This window comes from Spea bombifrons, chromosome 13 (genome assembly GCF_027358695.1).
Source record: "Spea bombifrons isolate aSpeBom1 chromosome 13, aSpeBom1.2.pri, whole genome shotgun sequence".
Classification (NCBI taxonomy): Eukaryota; Metazoa; Chordata; class Amphibia; order Anura; family Pelobatidae; genus Spea; species Spea bombifrons.
The window spans coordinates 12,527,440-12,555,125 of NC_071099.1; the positions used below are offsets into that span (position 1 = coordinate 12,527,440).

A 27,686-nucleotide genomic window follows, 5' to 3' on the forward strand; every position below is an offset into this window, starting at 1 on the left:
TTTATTACATAGCTGATCGTTGTCCACAATGCAAACTCTGAAACCTATTAACATTGCATAGAAATTTATATTCTGATGAGGTGCAGGACTCGGGCTGAAAGCTATTAAGCCAAGCAAGAAGAATTTGGATCTAGTCAATAAAAATTAAATGGCGTTTACGGGATGTTATTAGGTGAGATAATTAGGAACCTGAAGTCATTATTTTCCTGTAACTCCAAGGAGAAATCTTAACATATGTAATTACTGATAACAAATACTTTTTTTTACCATACGATAAGCCACGTACCAGAAAGGAGGCAGACCGGCTAGGGTATTGGAACGTTTAAACTGGGCTGCTGGCTAACGCTAGGGCTCTTTGGCAGTACAGGTAACCCATACCTGCCGAATGTCCCTGACATGTGGTCAGTCCCTCTGCGGTACCCAATGTAAAATTGTGAACCAGTGCAAAAAAAAAAAAATAGAAAAATAAGGAATTTAGGTAAAAAAAAAAAAAGAAAATTCCTCAGGCACCACAGGATACGGTCCGTCCAAAGCAAACCAATGGATCAATAAAAGGGGTGCAAAAAAAGAGGCAAAATAAATACAATATTGGTGCAGTATCTTCGGAACACCAAAAAATGGTGGCGCTAAATAGATCAACTTAGAAATGTAGAATCCATGCAAATTAGGAAAGTAGACACAGGCATATTGATAAAGTACTTATATTGGTAATTTAATAAGACTACCATTACAATACTCAATAAATATTATATATAATTACATTAAAAAAACACAATTATTGGATAGGTTCGTTCCAGAAAATAATGATGATAAAATGTTAAAAACACAATAAAAAAAAACCATTACAAACATTGTAGTGCAGATATGTAACATATATTCATAGAAATATATTAATAGCTTTGCGTAGGTTACCCTAAAATGTAGGGCTTTTGGGTTATTGCAAGCTAAATAAAAGGCTTAAAACCTGCAGTAAGCCACAAAACACTTTATCTACAACTCCTATCATCCAGAGCTTTCCAGTGCTTTTAACTTGGCCTTTTACGCTACCGTGGAACTACCACTCCCATTATGCTTGTCTATCTTGATGCTTGCCACTGATAGGAGTTTCAGTTCCGCAGTTGGCTATTCTTACGCTTGGTATAGAAGAAGGTGCCTTTATGAGATGATTGCAATTTTTAAAATTTATTCCAAATAAGTATAAATAAATAAATATCAAATATTTTTATGTTCCGAATGGAAAAATAACCATTTGATTAAACCAAGTAAAAAAAAAAGAATATTTTGTTAGATTTCTTTAGCAACCTGTCACAGTTTATTTTTATTTCTATTTTTATTAGAGATATATTGGAAGCCAGATTTCTGGTGCCCCTCCCATATTTTTTGCCCCAATCCTATATTTTCTTTATTATTTGGTTTACTAGTTATTTATAATATTCACTAGGACGCCTGGGAGCATTTGTGCGTAAGCAGCGTGAATGCAGGGCAATATTGTTCATGTATTTTCATGGAAGATGCTAAAATAACCTTAAATTGTCAAAGCCGATGCTGTATCTATTAAATCCAACCTTGTCTGGAGTCCCCTGGAGCATCAGATGCATTCTGTAACCTCATACTTTTGGAAGTATGTATTGGTCACATAATTAATGGGTAGATCCCAAAAATGTCTAAGTCCAAAAAGTTAACATTCTATAAAAAATAATTTTCTTCTCTGTGAAACGTTAGTTGATGGGGGTCCCTCCTGTGATACTTTGTATCACTCCCACATTGAATGTTTTTGAACATTGTCCTCCACGTTGGGTTTTGGTGAACATCGTGAGATCGTGTTTTGTTCCTTAGATTAATATATGGGATGATCGAAATTTCACGGGATGATATTTCCAGTGTATTCTATTCATGAATGAGGAACTTCCGTCGGTATCGAAAGATGATATCATTCTCAGGCTGCATAACCCCAAACCCGTATCGACTTTTATCAAATCTTGGAATCTCATCACTGGAGTTCCGGAGTTCAAAGTCAAAATGGTGGAACAAGAAAAAGACAAACCTAAAAAAAAAAAAAAAAAATGAATGAAAGGGTCAGCACAACACAAAGGCTTTGGGTCTGGATTTAGCAAATAAAGATTTGTATGAAACAGTCTGTAATGCATGGAAAACCACATTGTGACTACAGCCATGGATTGCAGCAGCTGTCGAGAAAGCACATCAATTCACGGATAATTGAAATTTTGTGACACTGAAACACTTTCTGAAAGTCACCAGAAAACACAGAGTGGTCAGTAGAGGTAAAGGTTAAATAATGACCCGACACAGACACAGTCCCTCCCATGCAAACACAAATCTGCAAGTTGTTTGTGAGGGCATGCGAGTTCCTGTGACTTTTAATGTTGCAAGTTAAAGGTGAGGGCATGCAAGTTCAATGTAGATCTATCCAGACACCCTCTGCTCAAATTGGCTCTTCTTTCCGTAGAAACTTGCTGCCGTTGAAGGGTCGTTATGTAAAAATAAACACTAACGCCAACGTTGGCTTCTACTTTATTTAAAGAGTTACAAATATCCTTACTGTTTGATGCTGTTGACTGCATGAGACTTCCCAATACAGATGTTACTCCCGGCTCCCCACGGCATGGTGGAATGACGCAATTGTTTCCCCGATTTGTAGAAGTCCTGTTTTCTGGTTCCATCAGGGTTCAGGAACCGGTCATATTTGAATTTCTAAGGGGCATTAAAGTTTGATAATCGGAAATCGGTTTGATAATCGGAAATAATTCAAACAATGATGCATTAATGTAGTTTTGTAGAAAGAAGATTTTCTGAAACATTCAGACCCCATGTGAAAATCTAAGTTTGATTAACACTGACTGTCGTAGACAGTAATGAACCAGGCCAATAGGGTGTGCTGGGTATCCTCATTGGATGTGTTGCCATCTGCCATCTTTAAACTAGGCTAAGATGGTGATACAACCAAAAAGGGGACCAGCTGATGTTCAAACTTTGCTGAGAACAGACTCCACACTCATAGAAAGCCAGCGATATCCATCAGCTTCATAAGACCTGTAACAAGCAGGTGACCCGCTGTGACCCCACCGAAGGTAAGGATTGTTTGTCTTGAACCACTTGGCTTTGTTAATGAAATATACATTTCACATGGGATAATTACATATAAGGTGATAGATCTAGGAAACATAAAACAAATCTTATTTATTTTGTCTCTAAATGACCTTGTCCTTGGCATCTAAACATCCTGACCCCGTCATTTATTGCAGTTATTGGAAGCGTTCTACAGTTAAGCGAGTGGCAGCTTTTTTTTTTTCTTTTTTTTTTTTTTAGGTGCATAGCAAACAAAAATCAAGACAAAGCGGTCAGAAGAATGCGAATGCGAAGTGACAATTACCTCGGGCTGCTGGTGGATTTCTGGATCCATCTGGGGGCTCACGTACGGGAAAAGACAGAGCCTGTCTCCGCGTCGCAGCCGGTACTCCCGGCCATCTGCCAGTTTCAGAGACATATCCACAAGGACTTCCCTGGTGATAAATGGTGCGGCTGTCAGACGTAGGCACTCGTTAAATACGCTGTCTGTTTGGAGGGGAAAAAAACAGGGATGATAAGAGGTATGACAGACCTAAAACGCTGTCTCCATGTATTGTTTTAGAACTTCAAGGTGTGGGCCAAGACCTATCACCTTTTTAGTGGGGAGGACCACATGTTATTTAAAATCACAGGTGGGGAGAGAGCCTATTAAATTGGTAATAGAGTAGCGCTAGACCTTGAATAGCTTTCGGCCAGTCTTGGGTCCAAACAAAAGACTTGAGCGCCCAATCTGTTCCAAATGCTACCATTTCCCCACCATTAACTGGTGGTCCTCAACCCAACTCAAGCAGACGTGTACTGACCAAAAATGGCTGTGTTGTCCAGGGTCTCTTGGTCAATATCTTCCAGATGCTCCATTGTGGTTCCTATATTTTGAAAAACTTCTTCTAATTCCCGTTTCACAGCAAACAAGGCTTCGGGATGCTTGAGCAAGAAAACGAGGAGCCAGAAAGCCGCAGGACCCGCGTTACCCTAAAAATAAACAAGATACGTGGGTCTGAAATGCATCTCAAAGCCAGACTCAGCGGTATTTCTTAACTCACAACTATTTCGTAATCTTTAAAGGCTTAATATATTAAATCAATCAATGAGAAAAAAATAACGTCAAGAGATTTGTACAATGAGGACAAAAACGTTATTTTTACATTTAATAATTTGGATTTTTGAATATCTGAATACGAGAGCTATCTGTCCTGTGGTAAAAATAAATAAATCATACTTTTTATAGAGAAATTAGCATTTGAAGTCCCTCAGTACCATCTAGTTCCATATAAAATAAAAATTACGAAAATAAATTAAAAAAATAAAATTAAAATAATTAAAAAATAATAAAAAATGAAAAGCAGATACAAAGCATTTCTGGTTAAGGACATTTGCTGAAAATAATATCATGGACCTAGCTACCGAAAGCAATTTGAAAATGCTTTGATAGATGCATAGGGGGGGTTATTCACAAGTCAGCTGATAACAGGTGGATGGTTCTAGATAATCAGGTGTAACGGATCAAAAAAAAAAACAGCTCGGGACCACTGTTTGTGTTTTAGGGGCATATAGGTTTTTTGACACGTTTTAGGCGAGTTTTTCATATTTTTTTTTATTTTACAGGGAAGTACCACTTGCCAACTTTGTTAATTAAATTAATTTTTGGGGAGAAAAAAAATGCTAGAAATAATAATAATTAAATAAATAAATAAATAAATAAAACCAAAGCAATATGTATTTTCCATTCTGTGAGTTGTGTAACCAACGCACAGCATTTTGCGGGTCCGTAAATGGCAGTACAGAGAGAGCAGATTTAGACTTGTTTATTTTTTTCCTGCAGAGAGGTTCCAGTGACGTGAGCGATAATGGAAGAGGAAGCCGAGATGAGGCGGCGTGAGTCACTGTTCATGTCTGATTTCTATGTACCCTTCCTGCCCCCTCCATCAGAATGAATTAGCCTCAGTCTTACGGGAGCTCCTCGGGCTCCAAAACGCTTTGCTGAAAATCTCTTGCAATGTTTAAGTAATTTGAAATAGTCCAATTCCTCAGACAAGAACACATTCTTCTGTTCTCCTCACCAAATAACAACTTAAATGGTAATCATGATCTCTGAAAACACCCCAATCGCCGAGGAACTGTATGAAAAAAAAATGACCAATTACCTTCTACTAGTAAGAAATGAGCCTGTACTGGTCTCTTAAAGTGGAATCGTCTTATTCCCAGCGATGTCCAACAATACACATCATAATTAATCATGGTGTTAGTGTGAGTGTGTGTCACTGTATGGCGACATTAGAGTGTGCATTAGTTTCTGGTGTTAGCGTGTGCGTAAGTATATGATGTCAACATGTGCTTAAGTAAATGATTTTAGCATATGTGTGAGTGTATGGTATTAGCGTGTCTGTGTGTTTGAGTGTCAGGGTTTAGCCTAGGGTTAGTGATGTGATGGAGATAGTGTGTGTTGTCAGTGTACGGTTTTAGAGTTAGTTTGTGTGCTAGTACGCTTCTTTGTTTTAGTTACAGGGGTGCTGCACCCAGGGGCCACCAACCCTAGACTCAATACAGCCAACCGGCCTATGGAGCAGTGGAGATCATCCATTAGGAGCATCTGCATTTAGAAACATGCGGACTAGATGGACCAACTGGTTTTTACCTGCCATCAAATTCTATATTTCTATGTAAGGTCGAATGCATGATTTTCACCAACAAAATCCCGGTTTGAAGCCTTGACGTGTGCTCTTCTCTGTCCCTTTCACTTAACGTTATAATGCTCTATGAACCGAGAATAGCATCTCTGTGCGTGATTCATTCACAAACAGGAGCATTTATCTGATCTTTTTTTTCCTTTTCGCTGCAAAAAAGCTGATGCAGCAAATGCACAGACGAGATCATATTCTCAGGAAGTTACATAAAGTGATAAAACGCGTAACAACAATATCTGCAGACAGAATGTCAACTACGATCCATGCCAGAGTGTAAGCATAACTCCTCATGGGAGAGAGCGGCACCTTGGACAAGGGCAAAGGAACCTCTGATTCTGATGTTGTCTAGCGCCACCAAGTGGACGCAACCTTTAAATATATATATGTGCGTGCGTGCGTGCGTGTATACGCAAATGCCTTTTTTGTTGTGAATTCTAAAATAGCTATATTAGATTTCACATTTTTATTAAAATATGAACCCATTCCGTGCGGCAATACAAGGAGTGATCCAGGATCAAACCGATCGCACTGTATTTATATATGGAAAACATGATATCAACGGAGTGAAAAGTAACCAAGACAAATATATCCGTCTGGCACAAACAATGCAGGAAGAGCCCAGGAAGTGGCTGACGACTTCCTGCTTCCTAACTGTAGGGTTCTGATGTAATATTTGCTAAGGCCTTGTGGGCATTGGAGAGAATGTATGGTGTTAGAGTGAATGTGTGTTACTGCATGGCGACATTAGAGTGTGCTTCATCATGCTATGATGTTAGCATGTGTGAGAGTGTATGGTGCTAGGATGTGAGTGTATGGTGTTAGCGTGTGTGTGTGTTGGAGTATGATGTTTGAGTGTCAGGGTTGAGCCTAGGATTAGTGGTGTGAGGGAGGTAGTGTGTGTAATATTTGTAAGCGTATGGTTTTAGAGAGTGGATGTTAGAGCAAGTTTGGCCAAGACCCAGCAACATCCCTAGTGGCCATACCAGGTACTGCAGGCATAGTGAAAAAGCCTATGGTGCAAGGTTCCTCTTTGGTCTCCAGACCAGGTTAAATGTATCTTGGCACCAGAACAGCCTGCCTGTGAAAAAGTTACACATTTTTTTTGGTAAGCACATTTCTTCTTCTTACCTGTGTAGCCCAAAGCTGCAGGACCATAGCCCTCGACTGCATTTCTGGAGTAACCTGGTTTTCCTCTAGGTGGCGCTGATAGCTTTCCATCCAACTACTTTTATTTGGTTTCCTTTTGAGGCTTTCGCTATCCAGCAGTTGCCAGAGGCGCTTCTTTATGGAGGCCGCTTTCTGCTTTTCCTCTACATACATTAAAAATTATATATTATATTCTGTCGTAGCAGAGGAATCATCGCAATAGAAACAAAAATCAAAAATCAAAATATACAAAAGGGAAAGAGTATTCCCGTAGGTTAGGGATAATTATTATAATTATCGTACTGAAAGAGATCATGTGAAATGCTCCAATAACAAAATTACATTAAGATTCCAATTACAATTTTATGTGATAAGGATAAAAATATCTGTTCATATTATTTCCCCTAAAAGAGTGCTACCCAGTGATTAACCCCATCTCTCCCAGTCCCATTAAAACCCTTTCATGGTCAGAACATTCTGTAAAACAGAAAGGTCAGGTTTCCTAAATTCTCTGTTCCAAGACTTAAAAATAATTTGTATAACTGTATACAAATATAAAAATATAATACAGAGCTCAGCACGGCGATTCCAGGGGTACAATTTCATTTCAGTCACTCTTTCCCCCCCAAAAAAAAATAATCTGGAAATTCACTGGATATTTTTTTAGGTAATTGCTAATAAAACAGAGAAATTATTAAACTCAGAATGACAGATATACGGAGTCGTAAATTACACTGAAACCTGACAATATAATAAATCGGCCACTACAAATAGAAATGAGGCTAATTCTATGTTTGAGGTCGAACATTTGCTCCGCGTGCGATAGGTAGAGAATGTACAACTACTGCCACCTGCTGGTCATTGCATGTACTGACAATTCCACAAAGTCTGCATCCTTTCTTATGAAGTACGCAGCTCCAAATGTGTATCAAAAGTAGGTCAGATGCTTTTATGGGCCTTTTCATGGGCCCTCATTCAAGAGACAAAAAAACAACTGGAAATCCCATGATAGCAGCAAAAAGACCACCACGGTATCAATAAAAATAGTCTGTGTATTTTATATAAATGATACAATGAAATATGTCCGATCTTTGAATGAGGTAAATAGACCTACAATCGTAGAAGTGTATCACCTCTCTCGATACAAAGAATGTTTTTGGAATAAGAATCGGAAATCGGTGAAGTATTTGGGACTCAATGAGTTTCCGGTTCTCCTGTTGACTCCCTTCTATTATTTTTGGCTGAGAAAACCTCAGCAAGTCTGCAAGACTCATAAACCTTTAAAGGGTCATACTAACCCCATTCCCATGTCACTCCAACATCGTTATTAGAAATAAACACGCATGGGATAGACATACGGCTCCTGAATCTAAGACGAGACCAATGACAGGAGAAACTGGTGACTAGACGGGGGCCGATCTATAGTCACATTCTATGTTTCCTCCGGTGGTCAACTTTCTAGGTATCCAGGTCTTAAAATGATTGTGATTTTAAATCAAATCTACTAGAAAGACCCCCGACTTGGATTACATGGGGTGACAGCTTATGTTTCTTTGATGAACTCTATAAGAGATATTTCTACTCTATTCAAGACCAAGTCTGACCCCTAGATCGCGATGACATCAGTATCAAGACCCCACAACGTTCACTTGAAACATCAGCTTAACATTAAACACGGGATAAATGTGGCAAGATCCACGATGATAGACCAAGATGAGATCGGATGATCATTTTCGGGTTATTTTATCATACATTCGATGACACCCTACCCGCAGAGAGCATGTTACGAGCTGCCTTCATCAAGAGTCGATCCAGTTTCCGAAATTCTTTGTAGACTTCTTCAGAATGCTGGACGTCCTTCAGGTTCCCGTGTGAATTAGTGTACCGACTGGACTCGGATCCAAAAAGAGTTAAATACCCGGCCCTGAAATGATAAGAAAACAGATTTTTGGAAATTTTTACAATACAGTTTAAGCAATAAAATTAAAAAAAAACCCATGATAAATATTTAGGCTATTTTTATGGAAATCCGTTAATTAACGATACCTGAGCATCACGCTGTATGCGAAATCAAATAATCCTTCCTCTTTCCATTCCGCGGCTGCTAACGCTTTATGTCCTATTATGGTGTTGAGATTGTGAAACATTGATCTTGTAAGGCTGGGTAAATTCTGTTTTTGTAAATGCCTGCCAAAAAAAACAAAGACATTTTTTTTTAAAATGGAAAATTATTTCAGAATTATCTTTAGTTAATCTTCCGGTCCCTTTTTCGTTCTACAATTTATCCAACGCACTATTCCGTGAGACTTCAGGAAACGAGATCGGTAGATCTCGTAGGTCAGTTTTCAAAAACATTCCCATAAAATTCTTTATCCCAAATCCTAAATTATTTATTGTGTCCTTTTTTAAAAAAGCACTTAGGACTTCTAAACATCTTACATCATGACCGAGATCGCTGGCCTGTTGCCCAAAGAGTTTCTTGTCAAACAGGGATGTCCCATCCTACGTCTACATGATGGAGTGGGGAAAAAGAATTGCCCAACTCAATGAACATTTGGTAGTCTGCTACGAAAAATATTTAAAAATCCACTGAACTAAATAAGAAAAGAAGAATATTTACAAAAAAATAAAATATTTTTAAAAAGTTTTTTTGGACTTGTACCTAAGACTTACATTTTTAACGTAGATTTTTCTGCCTTCATGTCGTAGTTCGGCAGTTGGAGATCGAACATTCTTTCCATTAAAATGTTGGCGTATTTTTCGAAATCCAGCTTGGCGTGGGATTCCCAAACGACATGGTCGTAAGAATGAGGGTCCAAAAGTACCGTGATGAAACGTCCGGCAACCTGGACCTAAGGACAAAAAAAAAATAGAGGGGATAACGTTAAAAATAATAAAATAATAATACAAATAATGTAAAAAAAAATTTAATGCAGAATTTTTTTATTTTTTTTTTAAATTTGATATTTAATTTGATATTTTTTCAGGAAATTAGAATTTATTTATAAATAAAAATGTGGTATTTATTTATATTTTAGATCATGGAATAAAGAAATATCATCAGATGTACGAAAAGTATGGGAAATTTGGAAGGAATTACGGAATTGGAGAGAAGACGACCCTGGTCTAAAATGGGAACTGCCTATGGTCCTGCGGTATGATACGGTAAATAAGGTGTGACCTCTGACCCTGCCCCACAAAATATTTAAATTTATTTAATCAGAAAACCATAACTATCCTAAAATTGTAACGTAAAAAGAAATTGTGTGGCCTACGTTTGACATTTTGCTAAATTTACAAAAAAACTGTAAATTTCAAGGTTGGGTTTATGAAGACGGCAATTATCGTAATATAAAATTTTTATTATTATTATTATCATTGTTTGCTGTCTCTTTAGTATGTTTTTAAAATAAATCCTTTTTTTATGTAAATGTCAAGTGTAAAATCCAGATTTCTCATCAGTGTCTGGCGTTAAAACCCTTAATCTTGTTTTTGTAAATCCTGCTTTATTTTGGGCATATTTAGTCATTTTTTTCTCAGTAAAATCTGTAGTTAAGCAGCGCTGTCATATCCCCGAAGCAAGAATATTTTAAGAATGACTTGTAATGTGTTTCTCATTCATTCCTTCATAATTCGTGTTCTAATCCATTGTAGCCTTTCGAGAGTATAAAAAAAAAAAAGGATTAAGAATTAAGACTTTAGGACCAACTGAATGAGCTAAACATGCTCAAAATGTGCGTTAGTAAAAAAAAAGCGCTGACGTCTGTGTAAACAGTTTAAAGGCTGGATATTTTTAGGACGTTGTTGAATCTTAGCCCACTCTCAAAATTCCACTTCAAATACAAAATAAGCGTCTCTGTCAGGTTGATACATTTACGGATTTACAATTTGGAATTGTTTCTTAGCTCCGATCTCAGGGTCTCGGGGTGAATGGGCAGATTGTCAGGGTTTTTACCCCAGTAGCATGGTCTTGGGGGGAATGGGCAGATTGTCAGGGTTTTTACCCCAGTAGCAGGGTCTCGGGGGGGGGATGGGCAGATTGTCAGGGTTTTTACCCCAGTAGCAGGGTCTAGGGGGTGAATGAGAAGATTGTCAGGGTTTTTACCCCGTAGCAGGGTCTCTGGGGGAATGGGGAGATTGTCAGGGTTTTTACCCCGTAGCAGGGTCTCTGGGGGAATGGGGAGATTGTCAGGGTTTTTACCCCGTAGCAGGGTCTCTGGGGGAATGGGGAGATTGTCAGTGTTTTTACCTCAGTAGCAGGGTCTCGGGGGGAATGGGGAGATCCTCATGGTTTCCCCTCGGTCTCGGGGTGAAGGGACAGATTCTTGGGGTCACAGTCAGTTGCTGACTCCTTCATAGTGTCCTCTAATTTAACGATATCTGAGAATCTCACTGCTATATCACAGCTGGAACCCCTGCTTGAATACAGGTGACTTCATTCAGTCATCGTCCAGGTGGATTCCTAAACCTACATTATTTTGCTCGCCCCTCTCCTAACCAGATGTCCCCCTTTTCTCCTTCACGGGGAGCGGTCAGGTTATCTCTCCCGTTTTTTATGGTTGATAATGTCCCTTTTATGGTTGATTACAAAGTCCCTTCGTTTTAACTCATTTTCTCTAAAACCGTTATGCTAATTGGGGGGGAAAAAAGCTTAATAAATGAATTAATTGCCGTTAAAAGCTGTGAAGGTAACATTTCAAAATGTTTGGGTCCCGATTCACTACCCAGTAACTGTAAATCAAACAAAAACATTAAATTCTAGTGACTGGCGCCCAAAATAAGACTTGGGGAAGCCGACGGCCGGTACTCACAGTGAATATATCTCCGTATTTCTTCTTCATCTTCGACAGAAACTTGGAAGCATCTCCCCCGAATTCCAGCGCGTGACCCAACCATGGAACAAGTCCCCGGTCTAGAGGTGGTTCGTTCCGCTGTCTAAAAGAGTCGGAAAACACATTTCATCCCGTTAACATCTTAAATGTAATCGCAATCGGGTCTGAAAAAGCAAATATAATTCCGAACGTTCCGCCTAAAAAGACCAATTCGAAAAATTGGCAAAAATATGGCAAACTTGTTGAAAAAGAAAATACAATTTAAGAGACCAAATCCTAAATGCCGTATTTAACTTTTTCTCTCTTTTCTTTTTATTCTCTTCTCTGTCCTTGTTTTTTTTATCTCCTTTCTCCTCTCATTTTTCCTTTTTTTCTCTCTTTTCTCTTTCATTTTTCTTTCTCCCCTCCACCATCTTTTGTCTTCTTTTCTTGTCTCTTCTCTCTCTATTCTCCTAAATCAAACATTTTCCTTTTCACCAACATCTCCCATCCATGGCCTCAGCCTTGATCATGCCCCATGCGCGCCCCACACACGGTCAAGAGCTGGGCAAAAGGTGGCAGCTCTAGGCGCACGCCAGGTGCCCTCCGGGGTAAAAGAACATATTCAGGGCAGGCACCTAAAAAACTGCCATTTCTTAATAATACAAAACTATGTAAATTTAACCAATTTTTTTGCTGACAATATTCTGAATTCCTGGAATTCCAAAGAAATTGGTGTTAGTTGTGATGTAAAATTGAAAAAAAAAATGAAAACCCAAGAAACCCCTCTTTCCTTCTTTAACCCCGTAAGGACAATGGGCGGTCCCTAAACCCATTGAAAACAATGCATTTTGAGGCCGTACATGTACGGACTTTGTCATCAAGGGGTTAAAAAAAAAAACAAAAAAAAAACTTTCTTCTACAAATGTTTTTATAACTTTTGTGTCTTATAACGGACAATAATAGAGGTTGGAGATAAGGTGGATGGACGAAGTCCAAGCTATACAACCGGTTCAGGAATTTTCCCTCGCTCCGTCAGCCAGTCATTGAGTTTTTATATTTATTTTTTTGGCTTATCGCTTTTTATTTCGGTACACGGATAAAACCAAGCCGGGTTTTCATTGTTTGCGGCAGGGAAGGGCTCTGCTTTTGTTAAGTTTCGGCGAAGAAAATTGGCAGACGGGTTATTTTTTTTTATGGACCGCTGGGATGGTTTGACTTTCCTGGCCTGAGTGTTGATTAAGTGAGATTTGTAGTTATAAAAATGCCAAATACGGCTGATTTACAGAGCGGCGTCCCCATCGCTTTAATAGAATTTAAAGATGCGGTTCCACTTGGACAAAACGTTATTTGCCTCCTCTAGAATGCTAAGCAGATAAACCTTACCAGGTCTGGTATTTTATTCTTTTTTTATTCTGAAGATTTATTCTCTATTTTACTCTGCTTTTCGGTTTCTATGGCAACCAGACCTGCTTTTCTGTAACTTGGCAATTAGGAGTGCAAAAAATTATAAGGTTTCCATGATTAAACCCAAAATTGGTAAATTCAGCAGAGAATGTACTTTAAACTTAACTTATGGTAAAATACCCCATAGAATAAAACGCTGCAGAGTACGAGGGGGTAAAATACCCCATAATGTAATACTCTGCAGAGTATGAGGGGGGTAAAATACCCCATAACGTAATACTCTGCAGAGTATGAGGGGGTAAAATACCCCATAACGTAATACTCTGCAGAGTATGAGGGGGTAAAATACCCCATAACGTAGTACTCTGCAGGGTCCGGAGTCCGGGAGATCGGAAAGGGAGATGTTTTTGATAAAGTCTCACCTTTCTCACTTTTAGTAAATTATTACACACTGCGGTGGGACGGAGGGGCAGAAATATAGAAACGTATTACATCAGATGCTGGATGTTTTGGAACGCAGTCAAAAAAAAACCCCATACGTTACAGAATTTGGGAGAACGGGGGCGTTGGGTGGCGGGGGATTGTAAACACTTTGAAAGTGATGTAAAGAGACGGACATTATGTATACATTTTGTATTTGACTTAATTCTTCTGCTTTTGGGACCCTTTCAGTAGGAGAATAATTAAAGGGTTAAACCAGAACTTTATAAATTCAGAAACCGACAATAATTACCAACAAATGTTACCAAGGTGACTCTTAAATTTGTATTTTGTGCAGTTTTAATATAATTAGAAGTGAGATTTCCCGACGGTTTAAGTACCCAATTATTATTATTTTTTATTAGGAGACGCATTAACAGACGTTGGGAACATTACACAAAATAAAACACTTAATTGTTCAAAACGAGGAGTTACATAAATCACCGTCTCCTTAATTACATATAAAATGTTTCCACCGCTCGCAACACAACTCCCAGTACCTCCACCCAGCGATTATAAAAAGATACAGGCATTTACGAGACTGTAACACATTATTATATAGAAAACAGAAAAAAATCCCGGCAGATCGGCCCCATTCGGCCCCATCTGCTGTAAAGACTCAAACCTCAATCAGTCGTTGGTCTCGTCTTAGATTCAGGAGCTGTATGTCTATCCCATGCCTGTTTAATACCCTCGCTGTATTACCCTCTACCACTTCTGCTGGGAGGCTATTCCACTTATCCACGAGCCTCTCAGTAAAGGAAGGCACAGCACAGTAACACTGCATCTTTGTAGATCAGTTAACAATTAATTGATCTTCTTCACCTCCCTGATGATCGCTGGTACCTGGCGGTTGGATTTAGGACTCACCTCATCCTCCCGAAGAAGAGCATCCACGCCAGGATAACCCCGAGAGAGAGCAACAGCAAAGCAGAGAGCGCAGACATCCTTGCAGGAGGGACAGACGGGGAGAGAGTCAGAGTCTGGGCTGCATTTTAGCTGCTATATATAGCGTTAGTAAAGGGGGCAGGGCAGAGGCCGATTATTCATTATTAAAGACCGAATTTCAACACATGCAACAAGTGACGCTTCTTACTCACGACTCCCAAAGTATTTCTACAAACCTAATTTACTAAATGATTGAAATAGTGGGACACCTCGTGATGTTTGTGGACATGCAGCCCCCTAGCCTCCACCGAACGGGAACTCTCGTGAGCCCCGTCTCGTTCTGTAGAGGCTGAGGGTCCCCGTCGGGTCCGCCATATTGTTTGCCCCATTCGTGTAGCAATTGACCATTGGGCGGCTCGGATATATCGGCCGAATATGTGGGCACCGGTAGCACGGAACCGGGTTCTAGGAAGTCATCAGGCGCTTACGACACCCAATCTGGACTTATCTGGTCCATGTTTGATTTTAAATTTGGGTCATTAAAACCTTTTTTTTTTGTCTGCTCATCAGGACTATCCTCAGGTGGTTTGGCCAATATAGCTGCATGGGGGGGCAAAACCTCTGTAGGGGCCTGTGGGTCCTTGGGAATCAACCTGATGGGCTATGACAGAGCTTTGTTATGTTTTTAAACATCTGGGAGGAAATCCGCAACTTGATGACTGAAATCCCTACATTGATCATTTTTTATGTAAAAAAAATAAAAATATATAATATATAATATATAAAAATATATAATATAAAAACAATATTAATATAATATAACATTATATGGATAAATAATTAATACTATTAATTAAAATTTATTATTATTAATTATTAAAATTATTTATATGAATATATTAAAATAAAAAAAACTTAAAAAAAATAATTTTTTCATGGAAATATTTATATAATTATTTTTTCTGATGGACACCAAGAAATTATATGTATTTTAGACATAAACAATTTAATAATAATATATATAAAATATAATTTATATTAACAAGGACTCCGATGGCTGAGGTATTTAATTCCTCCCAGATATTTTAATGATTTTTTATTTTATTTTTATTTTAAGTGCTGAGTTGGGGTATCCATAGAATTTGTCTACCGATTCTTAGGAGAACGGAGATGTTTTATCTATAAACACGATATCCGCTGCTACATTAATAATAATATTTCTAACCGTAATCTAGAGAAATAAATTTATGAGTCCTGAACGGCAGATAAAGGGGTCCTTTTTTTGTTGCAATAGGGGGGTGACTATTACATGCAGGGTTTTGTTTAGATTCCAAAAGAAATACAAATTAGAAATCAAAGGACGCCGATCCTCCCTAGGAATTCCAAAGATTTTGCAGAAAACAGACCATGTACGATTTTGAAATAATACCGAAAATGTTCCTGTATTCCTGCTCATGTGACTCACAAAATGTACGTTGAGCTGACTTCATCCTCTTCCAGGTACATTGTGTCCGACTTTCGCACCCCAAAGGGCTCATAGGAATTTGCCGGTAGATCGGCCCCATTCGGCCCCCCGTCTAGTCTGCCCTTTTTTTTATTTTTATGCTTTTAGAATTTTCACAAACATGTTGATAAAGTCATACTTTGCAAATAGTAAAACATTTTTTTTGGACTGTGATATATATAAGCGACAGGCGCTCTATCGATCTGCATAACAAACAGAATCACAATAAACTGTGAAAGCTGCCTATTCTCCAGGACGAGACGAGAGTCTTCTTCGTGGTCCGTTACTTGGGGTTAGAAAGGATCTGATGAGGAGAGAGCTGCATAAATCACAACATCAAGGATCTGCATCACACTAACGTAACCCCTAATTGTGTATATTTCAGTAATAACCCCCCAGCGCTGTATACAGTAATAACCCCCAGCGCTGTATACAGTAATAACCCCCAGCGCTGTATACAGTAATATAACCCCCGACCGCTGTATACAGTAATATAACCCCCAGCACTGTATACAGTAATACCCCCAGTGCTGTATACAGTAACATAACCCCCCAGCACTGTATACAGTAATACTCCCAGCGCTGTATACAGTAATATAACCCCCAGCACTGTATACAGTAATATAACCCCCAGCGCTGTATACAGTAATATAACCCCCCAGTGCTGTATACAGTAATATAACCCCCAGCGCTGTATACAGTAATATAACCCCCCAGCGCTGTATACAGTAATATAACCCCCAGCGCTGTATACAGTAATATAACCTCCCGAACGCTGTATACAGTAATATAACCCCCCAGCGCTGTATACAGTAATATAACCCCCCAGTGCTGTATACAGTAATATAACCCCCAGCGCTGTAAACAGTAATATAACCCCCCAGCGCTGTATACAGTAATATAACCCCCAGCGCTGTATACAGTAATATAACCCCCCAGCGCTGTATACAGTAATATAACCCCCAGCGCTGTATACAGTAATATAACCTCCCGAACGCTGTATACAGTAATATAACCCCAGCGCTGTATACAGTAATATAACCTCCCGAACGCTGTATACAGTAATATAACCCCCAGCGCTGTATACAGTAATATAACCCCCCAGCGCTGTATACAGTAATATAACCCCCAGCGCTGTATACAGTAATATAACCCCCAGCGCTGTATACAGTAATATAACCTCCCGAACGCTGTATACAGCTGATGCTTTCTGGCAATGCTAATTAGGAGTCTTCGTGACCCAAGTGAATATATTGACGTTCCTACAGCTGATTCCAGCTTGGGGTTTGCCAGTCCTGCACAATAGTCCAGCACAGATAAGGGGTTATCTTTATGTTCCTGTTCTTTCTTCTTTCGAAGTTGTCTTTGCTACTGAAATAGGATTACGTGTGTTTCCTATAACTGCTGGTTTCGTTGTTACTCAACGATTTACTAGCCGGCCACCACTGACTTCTCGATTCCTTCTGTTTAACGCGATTGATTTATTGGTCTAAAAAATAAGACTTTTGGCAGAAATGTTCTCTGATATTTTGTTGCGTGGAATTTCTCTTTTGAAATTTGTGATTGTGTCCTCGAGGCTAATTACTGCTAATCCACCTCTTGCTCTTCTGTCAACAACATTGGTGGTTTTCAACCCTTCGTCCATTTAGTTTACAACGAGAATAAACACATTGCTAAGAGCAGTTGGGGGACCATGAGCCAGCATTTCGCTTCTGCTTTAAGTCACGTTAGTTCGTATGGCGGACAGACAGACGATAACTAGTTTACAGCACGAGGATGTAAGCGTGTAATGGAAAAAAAAGTCGAAAACATCTAATTCTCCAAGTGTCGGAGGTGGAACGTCAACAAGGACCAAGTTCTAAAGGTGAACTGAGGATGAACTGAGTTGTGTTCCATTCTGAGCGCATGCGATGGACTTTGTCTTGAACCTAGAAGGGATCTGAGTCCAGGAGGCTACCACCACGTTCAAATGATCGAATAACCAGAGAGAGTAATATTCCCTTAAAGACGGGCTGGTGAATGTGTCTGATCTCGTTATCTTTCTTGTTAAACCCATAATGAAGTTCTAGCTTCCTTCTAAGATAAGCAGAACAATCCCGTTGGCGTTTCTGTCAGCAGGCTGGGGTTAGGGTTTGCAGTTAAGCTTTTTTTTGGAAAATACATAACCCAGGGGTACATTAAATAAATTACTGTCCTGAATAATATATTTTACTTGCATTTCCAGTTAAAGGGTCCATCTGGTCACCCAAATGTTGACCTGCGTAGGGTGACTTTCACATCTGACAAGAGTGAGTAGAGCAGGTTGATCTCTTTGGTGACCTTGGATCTTTCCTAATTTTATGGCAGGGAGGGGGCTGCCATTAATATTTCCTCACCCCAGTTTCTGATCACCAACCAAGATTTGGGTTCTACTTGAAACATCACAACCCAATTGGAACAGAACTGTCTTTTGAGTAACTTTCTGGAACTCTTTTTCTACCTGAAGTCTCTTAAATGCAGATGTTTTTGTTGGTAAAAATATTTTACAGCGTTCCATAACTCTCGTTACTTTGAACTTGTCTCAGTTCAAGGTTTTTTATGACTGACGTTTTTATTGAGGCATTATGAGCTCTACAAAATTCTAAAAATGCCCCTTTACAGAGAAATGCAGTAATTAAGACAGATGATCGGGTCAGTAGTTCATTCGCCATGAAATCTTCCAGTTAGATTTTTGATGGATATTACGAGCGGTGGAAGGCACAGCACGCAGCTGGAATACATTGTGGTCGGAATGTGATACCGGTAGAACAATTTTAGGCGGTGGGTGGGCTAATTAGCCGTTCTCTACCTTCATTATCTGTGGATGTGCTTTCACAAACCATTAGCTCAAGAGAATTTTCATTAACGAGCCAGAATATGTGGACATTTGGTATTCACGGTTTCAGTTGGGGCCAAATGATTCAGAAAAGGGATTTTGTTTTTTTGGGGTTAGAAAGATTTAAAGTAACAGCCCCCTCATTCTAAAGAGAATTTCGATTCTCCAATAGAATCTTAAGTTATTCATTAATCTCCATTGGAGTTTTCAGAAAACTATCTTCTTACATAATAAACCTCGTTGAGTTTGGTCATGCAGGCTGATGATCTCAAATGAGATGGAAAGAAGGACACATGATCTTATCTCATTGGATCTACGGTGAGAGATGGTCGTTTTATCCCAAATCCATAGAGGTGAAACTAGTTGAGACCCACTTTTTTGATTTAGGTTAAAACCCGAATGGTTTATTAGTGGCGCAGCTGATGACCGTCTATGACCACATCAGAGAAAGCAGCTTGTAACCACCAATGTACATGTTGCTTTCTCAAAATTCCAAAAGCATTGTGGCTTATTCAAAAGATCCAAGTTCATTTTAGTGGCACGTGGACGCTGCTTCCTCTGACCTGCTTTCAGCTCTACTGTCTTAGCTCGTGAATTGTCGTTTTCCTGAGATGACGGATATAGTTCCTCCTTCCACCCACCGCTTTCGTTGCTCCTGTTAAGTCTCACAGGCCATAATGTGGTTTTGCTTCTGCTTTTTTACATAGGGAACGTTACTGATCGTACGTCTCGTTGGAAGGTTCCATCTTTGGTCTCAAGTCGTTCTCAAACCATCTTGAAACGTGCATGACCTTTGAGTAGGACAGCTTTATCTTGGTTTTGGGTATTTTTAAATGACTCCCCATCTATCTATTAATGAATGATTTTAGAAAAAAATATAGGGGCACCTTAAGTAGTATTATTAATCATATATTCAAATGTTGGGTTGAGTCCCACCAGGTTGGTGGCCACCTAAGTGTTTGCATGTCTCGAGATTCCCATGTGCTCCTCAGCCTCCAAAAAATGACTGACTGGTCATGTTTTCCTTAAGAATTCCATCTGTGGTTGTGGTATCCAGACATCTGTCTTCCTGGTTCATTATCCCAGGTACCGACCCGGACAATAAGGTCAGTTGAACCGGTCAGGGTTTGGCGGGAATTTGTTTACTGCATTGTAACAAGATAAAGCCTTGTTTACTTTACCTAGCAGACTAAGATAATCGAGGGTTTTTTTTTTTTACAAACATCGCCATTAATAGACAAAAAGAGTATTTTACATCTGAAATATATGTTACAGAGTTTTCTAGAGGGACGCCAATTTAAAAATAACACAGTGGGGCGTCCCAAAAATACTTCCAAAATATAATAAACATAGGAAGGGGAGTAATTAACGCCGTGTTGCCCACAAACAGGAAGCAGAGATACATTGTTGCCGCGGTCCCTGCGTCCTCCCACTCCGTGACCCGAATCCCCCCCTAGAAGCTCTTACACATCCGTGAGTCATGTTTTGAGCGTATTAACTCTACGTGGGCTGCCGGCTGCGTAATGCCACATGTCAAACGTGACAAACATGACAAGGAAATCCACGATGGTCCGTAGTCTTGTAACCTTCAGAAATTCTAGAATCTTTTAGAATTATACCATATCCTTAAATTATTAGTGATTTATAGTAATAAAAGGTGGTTTGTATATCTATAGCGTTCATACCAATTCCTTATCCTACCTCCTTACATTTCAATGGCCTCTTTTGTTTTAAGGGGTCACTTATTGCTAACGATGTATGTTACCAATTGGGGCATTTAGAAGAATAATGGGGTTTATTTACCCCGTTTAATTTACAAAGCCGTTCTCTGCTGTTTCTATACACATTATCGGGGCTTTTAGGGCTGTAGAACCCTGCGATACCCTCATACCCAGCAAACATTCTGAGCTCCTAGAAAAGAGGGGCATCAGGGGAGGAAAGAGAGAAATTAAGGATTTGGGGCTCAAAGGGGGTCTTTGGCTAGACTAAGCAGGGACACTTTGTCGCATGTGTTAATGAAACTTTGTATCAAAGAGAAAGAAATCATCACATGACTACCAACAATGGTGACCTCCAGGTCTGCAGATCTTTAATTCTCTAGACTGTAAGCTCCTGTGCACAGGGCCCTCCTCACCTTTTGTTTCCGTAAGTCTAATTGTTAGGTTATACACTACTTGTTATGTCCTGTCTAGCCATTGTACAGCGCTACGGAATACGATGGTGATATATAAAACCATAAATAATAAATAATAATAATGTATCAATAAGACACACAATATAATTTTGCTACAATGTTACTCTATGAATCACACCAAAAAAAATAGAAATTTCTCCTTTAAAGCTCCACATTTAGTAATTAAAGTGAAATATATCGTATGGGGAGGTAAAATATTGTTTAATTTTAATTCTTTTTTAATAAATAACACAATCATAAAAAAATAGCTGATCGGCCACAAAAAAAAGATGGTTTTATAGAAACGTTCCTATTACAGGAAGCAGATTAATTATCCAAACGAGTAGGAGGCGTAGGAGGCGAGGGCCCCTGGTCGGCTGGAGGCAGCTACCCTGTGCATCTGGTCTCTAATTAGATTCAGTCCTGCATTCCACGGGACTGTTGATACCTAAACACAAGAACCATCACAGATAACGTTCAATATATTGTATAAATATAAGGAGACCTTAATGACCTCGCAGAATTCATCATTTTGACGCATCCCATGGATAGAGTTATAGAGAGAGAGGTTCTTATACAGGGTTACCGTTGTTGGGACCTGTCCGGTGTCAACTGGGTGTCCAAAGAACCTGAGAATGGAGTTGACTTAAGATGGGCTTGGTGGGACCTTAAATCGAGACCAAGGAGGTTTGAGTCTTCATAGCAGATCTTACATGATCTTCTAGATTGTAAGCTCCTCTTACCAGGGTCCATCTTACCTTTAGTTTCTGCAAGTCCAAATTGTTAAGTGATGACCAGTTGTTACGTCGTACAGCGCTGCGGAATATGAAGGTGCTATATAAAATCAATGAATAAAATAGATGCTTTCCGCAGATATATATTATTTATGAAATATTTTATACATATTTTAACTATATAAATAATATATTTTATAAACATATTGTTTATAATATCAAATATTTATTTATTTTAGATATTTAATTTACTTTTTTGTTATTTTATTTTTCACTGAAGCGAGCACTTATTTGGATGTTTTTTTTTTAACCTTTTACAATGTGACAACGTACGAAGTATAATAATAAATTATTTTTTTACGGGTTTTTATTTAGAGATAAATGTAGAATAACGGACAAACAAAGCCGTTTTGCTCGTTGATGACGGTATAACTTCACATCGCGGAGCTCGGAGTCTCGGCTTCCACTAATTCCAAAGTTTTTGTAAACCTAGCAGAAGACTTTTGGATTTCTTCCCAGATGCCGTCCAAAAAATTAACGCAGCTATTGTACGCGCCCCGTACCCAACCGCACCTGGCAATGCTCTGCGTCCGACTTATCTGCGGCAAATCGCATCTTAATTTACGACCTCTGGTCAAAGAATTACCGTTACACGCTATCGCATAAACATATGTCGGTTAAAGCTGCTGTTCCACTTGGAAAAGGCATCACGCTCCCTTAGTATGGTAAGCTATTAAGACCTTGGCACATTTGTCATTATTTTGTTTCCTCTGGAGATTTAATCACATAAAATAAAATAGGAAGTTTTAAGAAGCATTTTTTTTTAATTTCTATGGCAACAACAAATCAGTGCCTGCATTTGTGTCACATGACTATTCCGTGTTCCCAACAAAATGATGAATGAAGCAATATTTTACCTAATGAAAGAATTAATTGCAGGAATTATATTTCTAATGCTGCATTTAGTTACAAAAGTAGATGGAAATAGTTGAGTAGATGGAACAGCAGCTTTAAAAGAATATGGTGATTTTTTTTAAAAAAATTAATCATATATATATATACATATATACATCCTTAAACTTGAGACACCCATGCTAGACATAACGTATGTCGAATAAACACACTTAATCTTATACAACATAAATATTTACTGGAGTATAATACCACACAAACGCTAAAGATAATGCCTTTGGAGCATTTAAAAGAGAAAATAATAATTACCGGTAGAATTACCTACCATGATTTACGCTTCCTCACGGGGCGGTAACAATACATACGGCAATATACACAACACAACAATAAATGAGGCCAATTAATCACTCAACATTTTTTTTTATTATTTCTGTGATAGAATATTTTACAGTAATAACCCCCATCCCTGTATACAGTAATAACCCCCATCCCTGTATACAGTAATAACCCCCAGAGCTGTATACAGTAATAACCCCTAGAGCTGTATACAGTAATATAACCCCCCAGCGCTGTATACAGTAATAACCCCTAGAGCTGTATACAGTAATATAACCCCCCAGCCCTGTATACAGTAATAACCCCCAGAGCTGTATACAGTAACATAACCCCCAGAGCTGTATACAGTAATATAACCCCCAGCACTGTATACAGTAATAACCCCCAAAGCTGTATACAGTAACATAACCCCCAGCGCTGTATACAGTAATAACCCCCAGAGCTGTATACAGTAACATAACCCCCAGAGCTGTATACAGTAATATAACCCCCAGCGCTGTATACAGTAATATAACCCCCATTGCTGTATACAGTAATATAACCCCCAGCGCTGTATACAGTAATATAACCCCCCAGTGCTGTATACAGTAATATAACCCCCAGCGCTGTATACAGTAATATAACCCCCAGCGCTGTATACAGTAATATAACCCCCCAGCGCTGTATACAGTAATATAACCCCCAGCGCTGTATACAGTAATATAACCCCCAGCGCTGTATATAGTAATATAAGCCCCAGCGCTGTATACAGTAATATAACCCCCAGCGCTGTATACAGTAATATAACCCTCCCAGCGCTGTATACAGTAATATAATCCCCAGCGCTGTATACAGTAATATACCCCCCAGCGCTGTATACAGTAATATAACCCCCCAGCACTGTATACAGTAATATAACCCCCAGCGCTGTATACAGTCATATAACCCCCAGCGCTGTATACAGTAATATAACCCCCAGCGCTGTATACAGTAATATAACCCCCAGCGCTGTATACAGTAATAAACCCCCAGCGCTGTATACAGTAATATAACCCCCAGCGCTGTATACAGTAATATAACCCCCAGCGCTGTATACAGTAATAACCCCCAGTGCTGTATACAGTAATAACCCCCAGCGCTGTATACAGTAATAACCCCCAGCGCTCTATACAGTAATAACCCCCAGCGCTGTATACAGTAATATAACCCCCAGCGCTGTATACAGTAATATAACCCCCCAGCACTGTATACAGTAATATAACCCCCCAGCTCTGTATACAGTAATATAACCCCCAGCGCTGTATACAGTGATATAACCCCCCAGTGCTGTATACAGTAATATAACCCCCAGCGCTGTATACAGTAATATAACCCCCAGCGCTGTATACAGTAATATAACCCCCAGCACTGTATACAGTAATATAACCCCCCAGCACTGTATACAGTAATATAACCCCCCAGCTCTGTATACAGTAATATAACCCCCAGAGCTGTATACAGTAATATAACCACCCAGCGCTGTATACAGTAATAACCCCCAGCGCTGTATACAGTAATATAACTCCCCAGCGCTGTATACAGTAATATAACCCCCCATTGCTGTATACAGTAATATAACCCCCCATTGCTGTATACAGTAATATAACCCCCTAGCGCTCCATACAATAATATATCCCCCAGTACTGTATACAGTAATAACCCCCCAGCCCTGCATACAGTAATAACCCCCAGAGCTGTATACAGTAATATAATTCCCCCAGTGCTGTATACAGTAATAACCCGAGTGCTGTATACAGTAATATAACACCAGCGCTGTATACATTTATAACCCCCGAGCGCTGTATACATTTATAACCCTGGAGCCGCTGTTGCTGTCAGTCATGTGATATTTTGGGTGACTTTCTGGGACAAACACCCCACTGAGCTCACAATTAATTACGGTTGTAAAAGTTTTTTCCCTCTAACCTGGTTTACAAGATTAACCCTTCAGAGACTAGATATTACGTAGACGCCTTTGCGTGTATCTGCTCAGGTGGTGCATATGTCGCCTCCATCCTCTGTATAGCCAGAATCCATATATTATGTAGTGTGTGGGTGTACAAATCAGAAATGCATAACATTACATTCATCCATGTTCCTGTACAGAGGAGCATTATTGCTGACACATTATCCTCCATTACTTCATGTCAAAAATATGCGGTCGTGTTTCGTATGTAGTAATAGTTAAATGATAAATTATGATGTATCATCTCGGAATATCTCCGTGCTAATGTTTTCCCATCGCCTCTCAATCTGATCTAGATGGACGTTAGGTAATTCGGGGAAGATAGAAAAAAACAGACCATAAATGAAACTTTAGATTGTCAGCTTCCACGGTAAAGGAAGCAAATTGAGGTTCTGCTGCATTTCTCACCCAGGACAAGCAAATTGAGAACGCCTGACACGTTTCGCACGACTGCGGTGATTAGTATTTTGGAGTCCGAAAGCCTCCAAATTTATACCAGGACGATCAAAAGTTGTTGAGTTATCTATTATTTAATGCTGATGTCGATAGCGGACTTGGACGGACAGGAAGGTCATTGGAAAGTTCATTTCTTATTTTTCCACATTTTTTTGCTACCCAGAACAAAAAAAAAAGACGATGTGTCAAAAACATCTGGGGCTTTCATGAGAGCAGAAAACCTACGCAAAGAAACAATATTTGTCCAGCCGTAAACTAGCAGATCATCTGTATAGGAAAAGTATTCAGTCATTTGGAAAGGAGCGGGACACATTGTATATAACCAAGAAGAATGTCTAGTATATACGTGTATTGTGTATATATACTGATATACATAGGCCATAGTTCTAGCAGGTCAAGAGGTAGCTCCCCAGCTGTCCATGGCCTATGGCCAACCAAATGATGACTGAGGCTCATGGGAGTCATTTAATTCTCCTAAAGCTCACTGCACAACACACCACCACCTGCTGGACACGCCAGGTAAATATGGGTGCTAGCTTCAAAATATATATATATATATATATATATATATATATATATATATATATATATAAATATATTATATATATATATTATAAGATATATATTATATATATAAATATATATATAAAAGATCTATTATATTTATACATATATATATATATTATATATATAATATATATATTATATTTATATACATATTATATAATATATATATAATATATATATTTATATAACTATATTATAATATAATATTCTATATATAAATATATTATATTCTATATATATAAATATTATATATAAATATATTATATTCTATTTATATAATATATATTTATATTATATGATATTCTATATATAAATATATTATAATATATATATATAATATATATATTTTATAATCTATTATATAAATATATTATAATATATATAAATATATTATAATATACATATAAATATATTATATATATAGATATTAAATTGTATATAAAAATATAATTATATTAAATATATAAATATATTCTATCATATACAGGTATATCATATATATTCCATATATATATATATAACTATTATATTATAATTATATATAACTTTATTATATTATATATAACTATTATATTCTATATATACATATATTATATTTTACAAATATAAATATATTTATATACATAAAATATTAGAATATATTCTCTCTCTCTCTATATATATATATTATTTGATATAAATATTATATTCTATATATTCTATATATAAATATAGTATTAAATTATATAATATAAATATATTATATATATATAATATATTATATATATATATATATATAACTTTATTATATTATATATATATATAGATAAATATATTTATATACATAAAATATAATATATTATATTATTTATATATTTTATATTCTATATATAAATATATTATAATATATTATATAAATATATTATACATAAATATATTTTATGATATATTATATATATATAATATATTATATGTATATACAGATATTATATATCACTGCACAACACACCACCACCTGCTGGACACGCCAGGTAAATATGGGTGCTAGCTTCAAAATATGTATAATAAGTGTGCATTTATATATATATATATATATATTATACAAAGTCCAAAATTAACAATTGCACTCCAAATGCCAAATTTCTGCCCGGTGCCAAATAACTGCAGCAGTAAATAATATAAAGTCCAAATTTTTTTTGGACTTTATATATATTATACGGTACATTTATTTATATATATATATATATATATATATATATATATTCTATTATATATATATAAATATATATAAATATATTCTATTATATATATATATATAAATATATTCTATATATATATTATAAGATATATATTATATATATAAATATATATAAAAAGATCTATTATATATATATATAACTATATTATAATATAATATTCTATATATAAATATATTATATTCTATATATATAAATATTATATATAAATATATATTATAATATATATATATATTATATATATAGATATTAAATTGTATATAAAAATATTATTATATTATATATAAAAATATATTCTATCATATACAGGTATATCATATATATTCTATATATATAACTATTATATTATATATATACATAACTATATTATATTATATTATATATATAACTATTAAATTCTATATATATAATATATTCTATATATATAT

The 27,686-nt window shown here is 37.4% G+C and overlaps 1 protein-coding gene across 1 annotated transcript; it reads right to left on the minus strand.

Moving 5' to 3' along the window:
- Positions 1-1,887: 1,887 nt before the first annotated feature.
- Positions 1,888-14,562, minus strand: PTGIS (prostaglandin I2 synthase). The gene is made up of 10 exons (XM_053452749.1): positions 14,486-14,562; positions 11,729-11,867; positions 9,591-9,769; positions 8,964-9,104; positions 8,687-8,841; positions 6,900-7,081; positions 3,891-4,059; positions 3,392-3,573; positions 2,561-2,712; positions 1,888-2,044 (listed from the first exon to the last, which is right to left on the minus strand). Exons 1-10 carry the CDS (start codon positions 14,560-14,562, stop codon positions 1,888-1,890), a joined length of 1,533 nt encoding a protein of 510 aa, XP_053308724.1.
- Positions 14,563-27,686: the final 13,124 nt, after the last annotated feature.